At 33.3% G+C, this 18,825-nt stretch overlaps 1 protein-coding gene across 1 annotated transcript in view; it reads right to left on the reverse strand.

Moving 5' to 3' along the window:
* LOC133337078 (inactive ubiquitin carboxyl-terminal hydrolase 53-like) overlaps positions 1-18,825 on the reverse strand; it is a 108,023-nt gene that overhangs the window by 61,658 nt on the left and 27,540 nt on the right. The window contains exon 2 of the mRNA XM_061545343.1: positions 8,720-8,812. Within this exon, the coding sequence (XP_061401327.1) occupies positions 8,720-8,812 (93 nt within the window). The remainder of the gene's footprint in view (positions 1-8,719; positions 8,813-18,825) is intronic.

Raw genomic sequence — 18,825 nt, forward strand, 5'->3', positions numbered from 1 at the left:
GGTTTCATCCGCATTTATATAAGGGTCCCGCTCGATTTTAGATATTTTTAGTAGGTCTAGTCCTATCTTTCCACAACATTCCGAATTCTTGTAGGGTAAACAAATTTGCTGGAGAAAATTGTCTCTATAGGTACTTTTTTTAATATTGACCCCATTTAGATCCCTGCCCATTTAACGTACTTTAATATGTCTGGTTTGATAGGCTTAGTCTTATTTTTGCAGAGCATTCCGAAATTTTGGAGGATAAACAAATTTCCTGGGGAAAATTGTCTGTATAGGTCTTGTTTTAACATTGGCCCCCATATAAAGACACGTCCCCATTTTAGGTACTTTAATAGTTTTGGTTTCATTTTCCAAGCGATTTGGTTAGGACGGGAAATTTAGGGCTAACGGATTCTTGATGGATGGATTCACTTTCCAGAAAATTGTCAAAATTGTTTGTATTTTTCTGAGCATTATTGCTATAAGGACGCATTTCGAGTCTTTGGAACAGAACATTATTAATATTAGGCAATATTTTGACATAATCCCCTATATAAATGTCCCGCACATGCTCGTTATGCTAACATTCCTCGCTGAATTTTCCAACGTGAGTAACTTTGTAATTTTGCATATTTATATACATAAATATCCCGACCATTCTTTTTAATAAGGGCTTCATTTTGGAGGTGTATAAAAAATGATCGAAATTTGTATATTAATTTTTGAATAATGTGATGAAGGGAGGTCTATAAATTTTTCATAACCACATTAGGTTATGATAAATGATCTGAATCTTTTATCAAAGAATTATTTCTATATGTATAAATTATTTATCTATTTCATTAATTAATTATATAGAGTCAGTAAAGTTATTCAAATAATCATATATCTCCTCGATTATAAAATTCCATTAATTACAAAACGCAAAACAAACAAATCCTTTGCTTGGCGCAATAGGCGCCAATCTTTTTGAACAACCCTCCTGTTTAAATAAAATGAGTGATTTACAGATTTTCCCAGCTCACAATGGAAAATGGTGGTCATTAATTTTCACATGAAATCCGCTCGGTAATTACAAGGTAATGCCTAGTTAGCACTTGATTACTTTAATGTTTTGGATAATTATATGTGTGTGAAATGGTCATATTTCATAGGACTAAATGGGAAACAGACTCAACTCATATGTAAGGGTATGTAAAGGGGGTAAAAAGGAAAAAAGGTTAGCCTTGTAATTTTAATGAAGAGAAAATTCCCAAAAATTAAAATATATAAACAAAAGGACAACCACTTTAATTACGCAAAAAGTAAGAGAAACTAAACCCACTCTTGGAAATGACAAGTACCCTGCATGTACGTATGTATGTGTGTGTGAATGACTAAGCATTAACAGGTAATAAAAATTAATAATAATTCAAATGAAAAAAAACAAACACACATGCACATACATAGCCACAATGACCGTGACAATTATTGTGTATTTCATTTCATGGAATAGCGATAAACCACTGAATGATATGCTAATTCTTGGTAAAGAACCACCCACCTACATCAAAGAGTGCATACGGCATGCATGTGAGCTCGCTCACATACCTATGTATGTAAAGGAAGGTTGATATGTGTTTTATTACTTTAGTTCCGTTAGCATCAATTCTTAGGAAAACAGGAACAGTCATAGTAACGGTATTTACATAAATTGTAATTGTGACGGTTTTTGGCGGGGTGAAGTGTCGTAAAGGTATTACCATCCCTAACAATTTGAAATTAACTTAAACCATTTATGGTTGGCAATAAAATCATAAAAAGGAAAAAAATCTGGTTCGGTAGAGCCGAACTTTTTATATCCTCCACTATGTGGATGACAAGAGTAACATCTACAATTAATGGGGGCTCCTAGGAGAAAACTCGTGTTATGATAGGACCATGAATATACCGAAAAAGAGGTGAGAAAAGGATGATTGAAAATCTCAAAATATCTATTAGTGGGCCTACCGTTACACTATAGGTCAAATGACCACTTTTTCTGTGCAAAATTAATAGCGGCAACAAAATCATAGTATTCGTCATGAAATTTGGCGCAACTGATTTTCTTGTTACTTGAATCGTTATTTTTGAATTTGGAAGAAATCGGTTCAGATTTGGATACAGCTCCCATATATATATTTTCGTCCGATTTTATGTAAATGGTGCACCATACTGCCAATAATGGTCCGATTTACACTAAATTTTGCACAGAGTATTGAATTAGGTCTAGATTGATATGTGCCAAGTTTTGTTGAAATCGATTCAGTTTTAGATATAGCTCCCATATATAGTTTCGTCCGATTTTATGTAAATAGTGCACCAAACTGTTTGCCCGATTGGGACAAAATGTAGCACAGCGTTCGGAATTTAATCGAGTTTGACATCTGTGAAGTTTTGTTGAAATCGGTCCAAATTTATATATAGCACACATATATAGTTTCGTCCGATTTTATGTAAATGGTGCACCAAACTCCCAATAATGGTCCGATTTAAACGAAATTTTGCACAGCGTACTGAATTCAGTCGAGTTTGGCATCTATGAAGTTTTCCTGGAAATCGGTCCATATTGAGATTTTTGGTAAATGGTGCACCAAACTTTCAATATTCATGCGATTGGCATGCAATTTTCTTATAGATTTCAGAATGTCATGTGTATGGTTTTTATTGGCTACAATATCTATGTAGATCACATTTGTTTTTTACCCGATTCCATGTTAATGGTCATCCAAAGATGGTATGTCTCTTCTATCAACAGGATATTGTACAAATTATCATTTTTTGTTTGTACCCAAAGTGGTAAAGGGTATCATATAGTCGGTCCAGTCTGACTTTTGATCTTTCCTTACTGGTTGGCTTTGAAAGCATTCATCTTTCTGTGACATTTTTCCAAATTTTGCGCTAATGTTAAGCAAAATGAATGTACTATTTGCTTTAAAAATTTCTCTCTTTCATCCGAAATGTTGTCGACAGCAATTATGCTCACTACATGTTTGAAAACAGCACCAGGTTTTTTCTTTTTGTTACCTTCTTTTCGCCATATTTCAAAAAGTTCGATATTTTATACGGAGGTTGCCTAGATAAAAGAGGCATTACTCGCAAAACGCAAAAAATCGCAACTTGAAATAAATTTAAATTAACTCATTACTTGTCACTTAATTTTTGTGCAAAATTCCAAAGAGGTCATATTGGGTCATTTTTTTTAATAGCCTACTGAAAGTCAATCTATCAAATTACATTAACTTTTTAAAGTCTTCATAGACTAAAGGGTTATTTTCAAGTATAGTGTCGCAAACATAAAAATGTTTTGATTTAATATAAAAATGCTCACTTGCATCTATATTTTTCATTTTACACTAATTAATTATTGTAAACACAATCGAAATAATACGCACTCAAATTTGACTAAGCCCCACAGAAATATAACCATATTTAAAGAATAAATTGTATTGAGCGACTTGCACGGCCAGCTGTGTAAAGGTATTTTATATTAAGCACTAATTAATATCACGTGTCTCTATTTTAGAGTGTTCTAAATACAAAAACAACAACAAATCGTGAAGAACGACACTTTGATTTTCTCCAATTTTGCACAGAAAAACCGGTCATTTGACCTATAGTGCGTTATATGGGGCTATAATAAAACGGAGATCAATATTGATATTTTTGGTAGTGAGATTTGACATCCAATGAGAATACAAAATACCAAATTACAGTTAATTCGGTTGAAAATGTGTCCAAAATTCTCAAAATACCGACTTGAGTCAATATTAATAATTTTAAGTGCGGAGATGTGGTGATACCGATATGAGAATCCAAAATACCAAATTATAGCCAATTTGATTGAAAAACGTATCCAAAATACCGAATACTGTGGGTTTCCTGAAACTAGAGTCAATATAAATAATATTTGGTATGGGCCCAAAAATACCAAATCACAGCCAATTCGGTAGAAAGATGTGTCCAAAATCCCCCAAGTATCGAATATTGGAGGGTACTATTATATGGGGGCTATCCTGAAACTTGGGAAAATATTAATAATTTTAATAGGAACATGTGTGATTCAATCAGAAACCAAAATACCAAATTACAGCCAATTCGGTTGCATTACCTATCCAAAATCCCCAAAATATCGAATATTGCAGGGTACCGTTATATGGGGGCTACCCTGATACTTGGGTCTATATTAATAATTTTTAGTACGGACATGTGTGATTCAATCAGAAACCAAAATACTAAATTACAGCCAATTCAGTTGCATTACCGATCCAAAATCCTCAAAATATCGAATATTGGAGGGTACCGTTATACGGGGGCTACCCTGAGATTCGAGTCTATATTAAAAATTTTTAGTACGGACATGTGTGATTCAATCAGAAACCAAAATACCAAATTACAGCCAATTCGGATGAAACCTCTATCCAAAATCCCCAAAATATCGAAAATTAGAGGGTACCATTATATGGGGGCTACCCTGAAACTTGGATCAATATTAATAATTTTTGGTACGGATATGAGTTATTCATTGAGAGCCCAAAATACCAAATTACAGCCAATTCGGATGAAACCCCTATCCAAAATCCCCAAAATACAGAATAATGGGGGTACCGTTATATGGGGGCTACCCTGAAACTTGGATCAATATTAATAATTTTTGGTGCGGATATGAGTTATTCAATGAGAACCCAAAATACAAGATTACAGCCAATCCCGATGAAAAGCGTGCCCTAAATTCCCAAAATAGCGAATATTGAGGGGTGCCGTTAAATGGGGGCTACCCTGAAACTTGGATCTATATTAATAATTTTTGGTACAGATATGAGTTATTCATTGAGAACACAAAATACCAAATTACAGCCAATTCGGATGAAAAACGTGTCATAAATTCTCAACATACCGAATAATGGGGGGTACCGTTATATGGGGCCTATCTTGAAACTTGGGTAAATGTTAACAATTTTTGGTACGGATATAAATTTTTCAATGAGAACCGAAAATACCAGATTACAGCCAATCCAGATGAAAAACGTGACCTAAATTCCCAAAATATTGAATATTGAGGGGTACCGTAACATGGGGACTACCCTGAAATTTGCTCAATTTTAATCAATTTTTGGTAAGTAGATGTGCTATACAATGGTAACCCAAAATAACAAATTAGATTCAATTCAGTTGGAAAACTATCAAAAATCTCCAAAATACCGAATATTGGGAGTACCGTTATATGTGGCCCACACCAAAACGTGGACCGATATATTCCGAAATTACAAACAATTATTGTGGAAAACCTGTACAAAACCCTTAAAATACCTTATATTGTGGAGTATCGTTATATGAGGGCTACCCTGAAACTTGGGTCAATTTTATATGGGGGCTACCCTTGAAACATGACCCACATACCGAATGTTGGGGGTGGTACGATTATCTGGAACTCCCGACAAATATTTAAAAGTGTTGCAAACGGAATGTTAATATTCCATTCCTTATGGTGGATATTATAAAAATCAATGGTGATTGTAATACTAAGTTTGTGGCTTAAGTCTTTTGTTTTTTTACTGCAATAATTCCGAACCGCTTAAATATAACTGGAAAAGGTTAAATTTATTTATCCCTCTCCCCCCTACAAATGACAATTGAAACTTGTATTACATTTTATGAAGAAGATACTAAGGAAAAACATACACACTCACAACAATAAAACGTGACAATCACACAAAGCCATAAATTACCTAGAATATAAATTAAAATGTTTTATTAGCAATCGGTATTTTGTTTAACATTTTAATAAACCAATCTGCTCGTAAATATTACAATAACAACAAAAACCAACAAACAAATAAAATGTGTAAAAAATATAATTATCGTAGTTAGTTATGCTCTTCATGATCGTTTTACATCGTTGCTGCCGGTATTATTAAAACAAAAGACTTAAGCAACAAACCTACGAGAGTCACATGTTGTCTCATAAGAAATTTTCAAATTTTCCCCCTCCCCGTTTTAAGAATCTGGCAAATTGCTAAAACACATGTCCAACTAATTGTTTTTCGGATTTTTTCTTATTCTTCTAAACCTCTGGAAACCAAACAAATGTGTAATAAGAAATTTCCCCCTCCGATGGAAACATATTTCGCATAAATCCATTTCACCCTGTACAACTTGGTGTGGGAATTTTATTGTGTGTTAATGAAAAAAAGACGACTTAGTGAAACACGCACATGTTTTCCCCTGGCCAAAGAAAAATCAAATCTATGGAAAACCTTTTTGACCAAGTTGTTGAGCCATACAACAACCTACCTGCCCTCCCAGAGATCAAGAGGGAAAACACTCTTGAAAAGAAAAAAATAATCACGCATTTCTAACAAATGTGCAAGTGGTTGATAATTACCCAGCCTAGCTATTGACCATAGAGTTGTTGTAAAACGTAACAATTAGATTGTGGAAAATTGTTAAGGAAAATTATTTTTTTTTCTTGAAAATGGTTTTCATTTTGTGTTCATCTGGTGTCCAATGTGTCGTTTTGGACAGAGGAAAGGTGGAAATTATGACTGTGTGAAAATAAAAGTGAATGTCTTATTGCAGATTGTCTTAAAGTATCGGTTTTTGTTCAATTTTCAGGGCGTATTTTGGAAAAAAACAGTTAGTACTGTGAAATTTCTTACAAGTGGTCACCTTATGTCGGTATAAAATTGCTTCCGCATATGGGTGTGTAATATTTGCTAAAGATTTTGGCGGGAAAATAAATATACCCTTATGTACTTTATACAAAAAAATACTGTTATTATTTTTGCGATTTCTTTATGGGTAATGTATTAGCTGAATTCTATATGGTAAGTAAAACTTCTGAAGAGGCCATTACAAATATTATGCGATGTAAAGCCGGAGGTGGCCTCATAAAAGTATGGGAATGTATGAGCGCTGCCGGAGTAGGAAATCTCGTTTTTATTGAAGGAATTATGGATAAGATTTATTATTTAAACATTCTAAAAGATAATTTGAAATGTTGAGCTGAAAAATTGAGATTGGGGACAATATTCTAATTTTATCAAAATTATGACCCCAAACACAAGTCCCAAATCGTTCAAGAATGGATACTTTAAAATTGTCCAGAAATGATTCAAACAACTCCTCAGAGTATTTTTGGAAAAAAAAATTAGAAGCTATAGCATCTCAAGTATACCAAGTCTTAAAAATGATTTACAAAGAGAATAGGGGAAAAATCTGACAATCTTACACGGAAAGCATGGTAAAATCTATTCCGGCAAGCTGAAAGCTGTAAAAGATACTAAGTATAAACCATCAAAACAATCAGTTTGTTATACAAAAACTGTTATCTTGGAGACGTTTCACTGTGAGGTTGCAATTGCTTTTGTTTAACAATCATTATTTTTTATATTGAATTCACATAAAAATTGTTTATTTTATTGGATTAATTTTAAGTTAATATGCTCATGTTCACATATAAGAAAGAATATAATTTAATTCATTGATCAACATGCCTATTAGTGCATTTTTATTAAGAAAAATGGTGAATTTTGTCTAGGTCAAAGAGAAGCCACTTCGGTTGGTAAATGCGGCCAATATTATAGACCAGTATTATCAATGACATTTTGTTTGTAAAATATGTCCTAAAATATGACAAAACCATTAAATGGGAGTATGTAAAAAGATGAACCAGCAAAATACCAAAAATTGGTCTAAACCTCTATATAAGACCATGCCATTGCTTTCAGTTTCTAAGTACCTCGTCAATAAGATATCACCTAAGTATTCATTATATCACTTTTACATTAATATTATTATTTATTTCCATTTTTACAGAATCTTTGTTGGATTCTTTTCTGAAGTTTTTCAAATTTATTTTTTTTTAATTGTCTTAAAAAATAAAACATTTTAATATATTTTTATTTACCTGCCGGAATATATTCTTCACATTAACATGCAGGTCTTATTAATGTTCATCACTTCATTTTTTTTACAACAAATCGCTTACCAACATTTTTTTACAATTTTCCACCACATTTTTTGTTTAAAAAATAAATATATATGTAACACCATGTCTCAAAAACGGAGACACAAACCCACACATTTAAATTTTGACAATGCATTTTTTACGATTAAAGTATATATATTTTTGTCACAATCTATTTACCAAGTTTGAGAGAAAATTCACTGTTCGCCAAAATTAAGTACAGCCAAAAAAGGTGTTATTTAAGTGTGATCACTAAAAAATGATGCCAAGTTTATTGTTGTTACATAATACATAATACTAATACATGACATAACTTTTAAAAATATTAATGACAGTGATGCCATTTTGTAATGGCCTTCGACGCCAGGCTTATAAATTTATTTAGTGGTTTGCAACGTCGATTAAAAGTAAAGACAAACTTAAAATAATCTTCGCTAAGAGTGATGCCAATTTATAATAAACTAGGCTTTGGACTGGTCCACAATACCTAGTTTGATATAAATTGGCATCACTGTTGAAAAGTAAGCCAAGTGAACACTAGACTTACTTTTTGATGGAGCCAAATTGATGGAATTGTACTTTGTTGAGGATCACTCAAAAATAATGCCATTTTTTTCTTTCCTCGGGATTGTTAAAAATTATTTCAAACGATTTTATAGCATACTTTTAGGGCTCTAAACTCTTTAGTGATCTCTTCAAACTTGGCAATAGATTGTGTCTAGAAAAATTGAAACAAATTTTTTCACTTACCTTTAGCGCACAAAAAATACAGTCTTGGCCACTGCAAACATGCTGATTCAATGACCGGAAGGATCTGCGAAAGGCATCCAAATGCCATAAGACCTGGAAATAAAAAAAAACGGTTTGATATGGATTAGTAAGTATTCATATAAATTAATAATAAAAATCAGGGTACTATTATATTACTAACGTGGGCGCTTCATCGAACATGTATTGACTACGGACAAAAATTACTTGTGTAAGACAAATTGAAAATTAATTAAAAAACATTTTAAAAATAGCATCTTTATATCTTCTTCTAGCGAGAAAGCCACTGTCTGACCGTCAGCCGAATTAATATTTTATTTTAAAACATCCATATGAACATGACTAAGGTGTTTATACCCCAGATTATTTGGGTTACGTTCCACTGAGGACTCACATTTTTTGAAAAAAAACTTTATTTTTTTATCTATTTGAAAGCCCATATCTCTAGAATGGCTGAAGGTATTTGTTCGAGACATACATCAGATTAGAGAAAATTGTTTTTTTAATTTTTAATGAATTCGAGATACTGACACGGGCAAATAGGTTCAGGTGTCGCAAAATTTACAAAATAAAGTTACGCTTTTCAAAATGTTAAGGCTCCAGTGGCATGTGGTAACACCCTTAATTGTATAAATCTAAAACGGACAAATAGGTTGGTCCAAAAATATCCAAAATTTTTGAATTTTAAAAAGTCGAAGTCTTAGTGGCAAACTTGGACAATGTAAGAAAATGGAACATTTCAGAGGCCCGACGCGCAAAAAAATGTTTGATTTTTGCCTTTGGGCTGTTCATCGCTTTTGCTTATTTTGGGTTAAGAGCTATGCTTATTGATGAGAAGGGGAGGGGGATAAATAATTGCTCTAGCCAAAAAGTCGATTTTTTAGACATTTCGATTTTTGTCTTTGGCTAAAAGGTCAAATCTATTTTCAAAATCTATTTTCGACATTTGCCGACTAAAGTAATATCAAATAAAAAACCAGTGAGCGGAGCAGTATAGTCGGACGGGGCCGACCCCACACAACTTCCAATATTTCCCGATATTTGCACCCTCTTGACCGACTAGAGGTCAACAAATATTACTAATATTCTGTACAGCCCTTTTAATTACTTCTCCAGATTCGCTTCACCGTGGGATGTATTGTGATGTTCGACTTTCAGTTGTGGCCTATAATCGACTCGAAAACACACAAAAAATTAAGTTTTCGGTCCACTTCATCCCAATATTATAATTCCTGCACCCTCATGGAAAACTTTAAAGTGATCAGCGCTATATTTCGGCCCTCTAGTGTGGTAATGGGCTACTAAATAATATATGAATACGTACGTAAGTGTAACTCCAACATCCGAGTACATATGACAATATAATTGGTATCAATTTAAAGGTCAACCACTTCTCTGGTATATAATATCAACTTCTTGGGTCTATGTCCTTCAGGAGTAAGTATACGCTTTAGAATACAAATGTTTACATTTTTCAGGGTCCATTTGGCCCGCTAAATATTGACCGATCTTTTATCAAAACAGATATGCTTATTCTTTGGCCCGATCCCCTTCTCTATGTAAATTTCGCGATGTTTTGGCCAGACAAAAATTAAGTTTTTGGTCCATTTCAATAGTGGTCTTCATTGGCCAGAACCCATCCTACATGCAAAATTTCGTGAAGATTAGTTCATAACTGTGTCTGTATCGTGTTTACAATTTATAATGGACAGACGGACGGACAGACATACATGTATAGATCGACTCAGCTAGTAGAGATATGAGATATAGGGTATAAAAACCAAGTGAATACTTTTGACTGTGTCTCACGGTATTGACGATCGAAAATCAACTACTCGATACTTATTTGTATGTCAAAATACATGTAGGGTATGAATAGTTAGTCCCTGTCAATATCCATTAATCAAGTCAACCAACTAGCGAAAGTCACCTGTTAATTCCCAACTCTAGTGTTCAAAATTTGGACTTTGTTTACGTTTTCACAACGGAAGTCAATTCACAATAATGGATTTTGACAGCAAACTTGAGCGGCAGCTGATATCCAACTGGTCTGTGCTGGATGACCTTATTAATAGAGATTGGTCCCTACAAAACTAAATGACGTTTTTACGTCTTATGGTGATACGGAATTATAATTCCAATTGGGTTGAATAATTGAGGTTGGGTTTAATGCTGACCTCAATTCACCATTGAAGGTAAGTGAAGGTGAAATACATGTTTGTTGGTTGGTAGGAATCATTCACGATCAATGTTTTTACATGAATTGGGTAAGTATTATCTTCATTTTGTTCGCAAGGTTCAGATCTTTGCTATATTCGATAAATGTGGATGCATAGAAATTCAACATTGGTTTGAATCTTAGCTGATCATGTGGATTCTAAAGAATGAATTTGGAATGAGTTGTAGAACGCATGTGTCTTTACTCTTCACAGAAACAAGTTATCGGATTTATTTGCAAAGCGGCCATGTTTGTTTTACCCATACATTGACAAGGGTGAATACATGAACTCACCACTACATGTATTGAAGAGATTTCTAAAGAAACTCAAGAGTATGACAAATCAAGCAAGTTGGCTTGGAAGGTAATACCGTCGTACAATGGCTAAAGTGACTACATTGGTGGCCACCTGAAACTGGTTTCCCCGTTGCTTCAAGCAAAACCTGGAAATCATCGTGTGTATGGCTGGAGTGAGAGCTACATTTTGTAGTTTTTGGAGGAGTACATACAGACAGCATAGAATAATGTTAACTGATGCTTGGTGTGCTCGTATGAGCAGGCATATTTCACCGCAGTTGCTTGCGTTTGAATTGTGGCTTAAACCGCACAACAGCAAAGGTTTAACGAATAAAGACAATTCAAAAAGTTCGCTAAAGTTTGTAGCCAGACGTTTTGATGAAGGCCCAAAGATGTTGTTATTTGTTGGTGTTGTTTTTGTATGGCTATGATTTTGTCGCATTGTATTTAGTTTTTTTTCTCTTTATGTTTCATGAAGAAAAAAAAACTTGCTGGATTTTAAACCCACTTTTATCTTTTTTTATTTTATTTTTTTACTTTTTGTTTCTGTAGTTTCCTTTCAAGCTCTTTTGTGTTGTTGTATTTTTTAAGACTGGATTTTGTGTGTTGTTGTTTGTTGCTTATAAAGTTTTTGATTTCTTGTTTGTTGTACTTCGTTCAATGTTTCAGGTCAGATGTTGTTAGAAGTGCTGGAGTTTGATATTTTTGAACACTTTTTTGGTGTATTTTTTTTTTTTTTTTTTTTTTTTGAAGTTTGATGGAATTAAATCTAAGTAAAAAACAAGAGAACACAGCTGTGGCTTATTGTCTGCCTGCCATTGGGTGTTCTTTATTTCAATTTCTTTCATTTCCTATATCGCGTTTAAGTTTTTTTCTCGTTTGATTCTATTACATTTGTGGGGTATAGATTTTTTCTTTGTCTATGCTGGATGGCTGACTGGCTGTCAGTCAGTTTGGCTGTACGTTTTTTTGGTTAGCATCCATTTAGCATTACCAAACTAAGAATGATTTTTTGTGTATCTATTGAAAAACAAAACCTAAGCTGTTTGTGGATGTTGAAAAATAACAAACGTTATTTCTTTCTAGTTTCTTTTTTTCAATTAAATGTAATGTTTTTCTGGCTCCCCATTCCCCCTTTTTCCATGGCTTAGGCTAATTTTCACTTTTTTTGGTGCTCAAAAAAAACCCCCGAAAATTAGACAAGCATAAACTTTTTAAATGAAATACTTTCATGGGAGGTCAAACAAATTTTCCACATTATAAATTTCTTTAAATTACAAAAAAAAACTTGTTTGTTTGTTTTTATTAATAAACTGCAATGAGACCATAGAGAAATGGTGGTCATAAAACATAAACACCACCCAAATGAGAAACAAAAGACTTAGGAAACAAGCATATGTACATTAATTTCAATTTCTTTTGGCTAAATATCTTGCAGAGTGTTTCCCCTCCCCATGACTTTCATATTAGTCTTAAAACAAATTGTGTTTTAAATTGCAAACTGGTTTATGACTTTTTAAATTTTGACATCTTGGGGCTGTTGTTGTAGTTTTGTTTTTATTTACAAAAAATAAAGAAATATGGAGCAAAATTACAGCTAAATTGAATGTGCAATAAAACACTCCCTAGTTTTGTTTTTTTCTTATGGTAGCAGTATTAACCCAAAATGACATGATTTGTATATTAAAGCATTGCTGTAGTTGTCCAATCTATGTCGGTGGTATTTTTTATGTACAGATTATAATTAAAGCATTAGTTATAGTTTTAATTTGCAATCATATATTTTTTTTATAAAAATTAGTGCGAACTTGGTTTTAAATGGTAAAGGTAATAAAATATAAAAACTTCGAGTAGTGGCAAAACATGGATCTACATTGTTTTGATTGATTGTCAGTCCTCCTTAAAAAACTGCATACATATAGAAGAGAAAATTCAGCTAGGACCTTTTTGTGTACCTATATTGAAAAATCTATGTGCAAGAATCCGGAAGAATACAAAGATTGTAAATTAAACGTAGGACTTTGAAAATACACTATATATGGATACAATGTCAAAACATGGACCTATATGCAAACGTTTTCTGTGAAACCTCCACTTTGGTTAGAAATCCGACTATAAACCAGTAAGGAAAGTAGAAAAGTCGGACGGGGCCGACTATGTGATACCCTTCACCACTTTGGGTATATTCAACAGATGAATCCTAACAGACGTCGCATTTTAAAAGGACCATCAAAATGGTCATTTGGTCAGATATAGAAGCTATATCTAAATCTGAACCGATTTCAACGATTTCAGGAAATTTAACACACATCAATCTAGACCTAATTCATTACACTGTGCCAAATTTCGTGCAAACCGAAAGATATTAAGGGACTTTGGTACACCATTTACCTTAAATTGGACAAAAATATATATGGGAGCTATATCTAAATCTGAACCGATTTTCACGAAACTTAGCACATATCATTCTAGACTTAATTGAATACGATATGCTAAATTTCGTGCAAATAGAAAGATATATAGAGACTTTGGTGCACCATTTACGTAAAATCGGACGAAACTATATATGGGAGCTATATCTAAATCTGAACCGATTTTCACGAAACTTCACACACATCATTCTAGACTTAATTGAATACGATGTGCTAAATTTCGTGCAAATCGAAAGATATATAGAGATTTTGGTGGACCATTTATATAAAATCGGACGAAACTATATATGGGAGATATAACTAAATCTTAACCGATTTTTATGAAACTCAGCACACATCATTCTAGGCTTAATTCATTACGCTGTACCAAATTTCGTGCAAATCGAAAAATATAAAGGGACTTTGGTGCACCATTTACATTAAATCGGACGAAAATATATATATGGGAGCTATATCTAAATCTGAACCGATTTTTCCGAATTTCAATAGGGTTCGTCCTTGGGCCAAATAAGTGACCTATGCCAAATTTCATCCAAATCGGATCATAAATGCGACCTGTACTTTGTTCGCAAAAATACATGGACGGACAGACAGACGGACATGCGTAAATCGACTCAGAATGTGATTCTATGCATATTCTCAACAGGAACCATGTGTCTATCTCGTTTCCTTTTGTCTGTTACAAACATATGCACAAAGACATAATACCCTGTACCACAGAGTGGTGAAGGGTATAAATAGACCAATATTGAACAACTTCATCAAAATTTACCCGTCCTTTTACATGGGTGCTATATCAAACACTTGGAGCGATGTGTCTCACCTTTTCATTACCAACCATCTTGGGAGTAAAAGAAAAACCTTTTATTCTAACCTTAGTCTTTTGATCCTTTAAAATATCTAAAACGAAGTGTAACCATTATATGGTGATAGGTCCAAAAATGGTCTTATATTTTTCTGTCAGCTTTTTATTTTCTGGAAACTTGAAATGCTACATTATAGCCACTTCGGTTGGAAAATTCAGTTAGTGTAAGAAAATATCAGAAAATGTGACGGCCCTATCTGTTTAATATGTAAGAAGCCCTATTACCACCATCAGAGAAACCGAAATACGAAATTGACCTAAGTTCTTTAAAATAATATAAATCTGCGAGATCTTATTCTATTGCATAAAAACCAGGCAAACAATTTAAAGCCACATTTTTGGGAACTTCAAAATGTCTAATGTTGGGTGGAAAGTTATAAGATTGAAGTATTTTTAAATTTGCTACCAGTAGATATGTTAGTTCCGTTCCAGAACCTAAAAGAATCTACTAATTTTACAAGTTTTGCAAATTTTTACTCGAAAACCGTTCCTGAAGTATGGCATTTTCCACCAAGAGGTAAGGCAGGGAAGACTATAGTTTCGGATCTCGCCACTGATCCTCATCAGTTCCATTAGCTTTTTGTTGGGGATATTCTCAAAGTCGAATACTAAAATTTCGAATCCCAAATTACAATTTAAATAGAACAAGTTAAAACGATATTAAGTTTGTCCCGGCCGAACAATAAGGATGGCCACAATATGTAAAATTAATTGGGGGAAAAAACTCATGTTATGGTTACATAATTAGGGGGCTAGCGTTTTATGTGGTTATACCAAAAGGATTCTGTTAAACAAAAAACGTGTCCAAATTAATAATTTTTTGGGGGTTAACCTGAAAATTTGGTAAATATATAATTTTTAGTATGATTATTTGTTATATAACGAGAACTCAAAATACTAAATTATATCCAAATCGGTTGAAAAACCTGTCCCAAATTCCCTAAATACGGAATATTGGGGAGTAACGCTGTGTGAGGGCTACCTTGAAACCTTGGTCAATATGAATAATATTTGGTACGGAAATGTACTATGCAATGAAACCCTCAAATACCAAATTACAGACAATTCGGTTAAAAACGTGTCCAAAATCCTCCAATAAATATTGGTGAGTACCTTTATATGGGGCAACCCTGAAACGTGGGTCAATATTAATAAAATTTGGTACGGACAAGAGATATACAATGAGAACCCAAAATACTAAATTACGGCAAATTCGGTTGAAAAACGTGTCCAAAATCGCCTAAATACCGAATATTGCATTTTACCGTTATATGGGGGCTACCCCAAAACGTGGACCGATATATCCCATTCGCAATATCAAACATCCTAGTAGCAATAGTAATGTATGTGCGGAACTCTACACAGGGTATATATTGCGATCTCTATTGTGATTTCAACAAACAGGCAGACGGACAGACATGCATAAATCGACATACATTTTTATTCTGATCAAGAATATATATTTATGAGGTCTCCGGTGAATATTTTGAGGTGTTGCAAAAGGAATGACAAAATAAATATACTCTATATACTATATCTACACAGGGTATAAAAATTTTCGCTTCGATTGGTTCTTGAAAATATTTTTTTAAAAAAATGACGCTTGCGGTGTTTCTTGAAGCAACTATTTTTTGAAAATCTACGATTCTATTGGGTCTATTGCCCTTGAAAGAACATTCTTTAAAAATTCCACGCTTTCATGGGCTTTAAGAAAATACACGCCGAGCTTCTATGGGCCTTTAGAAACTCCACGCTCTTGTTTGGCTTTAAAAATTCACGATTTTGTTGGCCTTTACTGAAGCAACTATTTCTTAAAATTTCTAAGTTTTTGGCCCTTAATAAATTTTCTTCAAACATTTATAGAGATCATAGACGTTGAAAAAAATATCCCCATAAAGAGCTCGCTTATGAGAATATTGGTACTTCTATTAATATTCCCCTGCAGTTTGGTATATTAGGTTCTTGGCGAAAAAGAATCTACATCACAGATACTATACAATGTAGGTTCATATTTTTAACATAAGTCCCATATAAAAGTATGCCGGGTTCTTGGAGACTGTAAACCCTATTTGCAAAATATTTTAATATAAGCCCAACTCTCCACATAGTCCCATACAATACCATGTTCCATTTTCCCTGTGTCGATATTTATAAAGTTCACCACACTGGAAACGAGATAGACACATGGTTCCTTTAGAGAATTTGCATAGTATAACTTCCTGAGTCCATCTATGTATGTCCGTCCGTTTTGTGAGCGAAGTACAGGTGGTTTTGTGAGCAAAGTACAGGTCGTTTTGTGAGCAAAGTACAGGTCGTGCGAATTGAACGAAATTTAGCACAGTTTATTTATTTGGCCCAAGGACGAACATATTGCTTCCATATATATTTTCATTCGATTTTATCTTAATGGTGCACCGAACACGTAATATTTGTCCGATCGAGAAAAAAATTTTGCCACAGCGTACTGAATTATGTTTAGTTTAATTTCTGTAAATTTTTATTGAAATCGGTTCAAATTTAGATATAGCTCCCATATATATATTTTCGTCCGATTGACGGTAAATGGAGCATATATCTTACGATTTGCGCGAAATTTGGCATAGCGTACTGAATTAAGTCTAGAATAATGTGTGCTACGTTTCGTGAATTTATATATATTTTCGTCCGGTCCGGTCTTTAAGGCACATTTTACATTGAAATTGTGCACTAAAGACCCAAAGTTTGTCGGATTGGCACAGAATATTGTACAATGTACTGAAGTTAAAATAAATTAATCTCTGATGAATTTCGCTGAAATCTGTTCAGATTCTAATCTTTATATATAAAGATCACATGTTTATGTTCGTTCAATTTCATGTCAATGTTCTCCAAGTGGTGATGGGTATCATATAGTCGGCCCAGACCGACTTTACTATTTTCCTTACTGGTTTCTCTTTTCGTCAGTCATTTTTTATGATGATCTCTCACTTATGCTCTCATACACTTACTCTCAATTTAGTTCTGTTCAACACTGATATAAGTCCAAGTTTTCAATGAGTTCAGGCTTAATGGCTCCGCAGCATTTTGGAATTGTTGAATTTTTTCCCCGAACAATTTCAAGTATTTTAATTGAGCACATAATTGTGGAGGTTAAAAAAAGTTCAGTTCTTCCGAACATAACAAGAAGAACTAATTTGTTTTCTTTATAATAATAAAGTCAACTATTTTATCCCTCAAGCTATGGTAATTAAGTAAATAGCGATGCAAACGGAATTCTAATAAAACAGTTCACAATTGACCTCCAGCAAATCATAACACAAACTGTCAACTATGAAGAACAAGTAAAAGCATGAGAAATTTTATTGGGTATATGTGAGAAAATAAAAAAAGCACACATCACATACCTGTGAACATATATGTAAACTATTTACATAGAAAATCGATTTATTTTACTTAAATAATTTCCATAAAATATACATCCATACAAAAGAAAAAAAAATTGCCAAAAAATTTCAATTTTCGGTATACCGAAATACTAAAATTTACAAATGAAAAAAAAACTAGTTTTCCAATCTATTTTTTTTTTGTACTTCGCTTGGAACTTAAAAACTGGATCAGTTTATTTTTTTATTTCTTTTTTTTTTTTGTGGTCAATAAAAAGTTTGGCCAAAAACAAAAATCAAACAAAAGTTAGCAAACCACAAGCTGGACTTCAAACGTTAAATGGTATTAAAACAATTGCATGTCGTCGAGTGGCTAGAGTTGAAGAATAAAGTGGACACAAAAGAAAAATGAAATAGAAACGAAAAATCAAAAACTTTTTATATAAAACTATGGCTACACAATCTAGAGCATGTCCAAGCTTAGCAGAAGAAATAATTGTTGTTGACTTTTTTTGTTTTAACTCCTACACAATTTCCAGGAAATGTAAAATAGATTGGATTAAATTTTCGTACCTCTCTCTCGGGCACTTTTTTTTCGCTCTGTAAATAAATGGTAACTGAAGATGCACATTTTTTCACCATCATGGTATTTTGTGCAAAAATATTTTCCATTATTAAATTTAAATGTTGGCATAACCCTCCATACCACAAACATGAGTGACAAGTAACATGCTGCCATGTTTTTTACGAAGTCTGTCTGTGTGCGTACATGTGTCAAACAAAACTCCAAAGACATGAATGAGTGAGTGAGTTGTTAGCATTTGTTAGATATTGAGATTAAATTACATTACATATCTTGCGATTAATCTTGAATAGCTACTGTTTGACAAAAAGGGTATCTTAGGAGTTTGCGT

This window comes from Musca vetustissima, unplaced genomic scaffold (assembly GCF_032173495.1).
Source record: "Musca vetustissima isolate MV318-11 ecotype Yass unplaced genomic scaffold, APGP_CSIRO_Mvet_v1 utg46834, whole genome shotgun sequence".
Lineage (NCBI taxonomy): Eukaryota > Metazoa > Arthropoda > Insecta > Diptera > Muscidae > Musca > Musca vetustissima.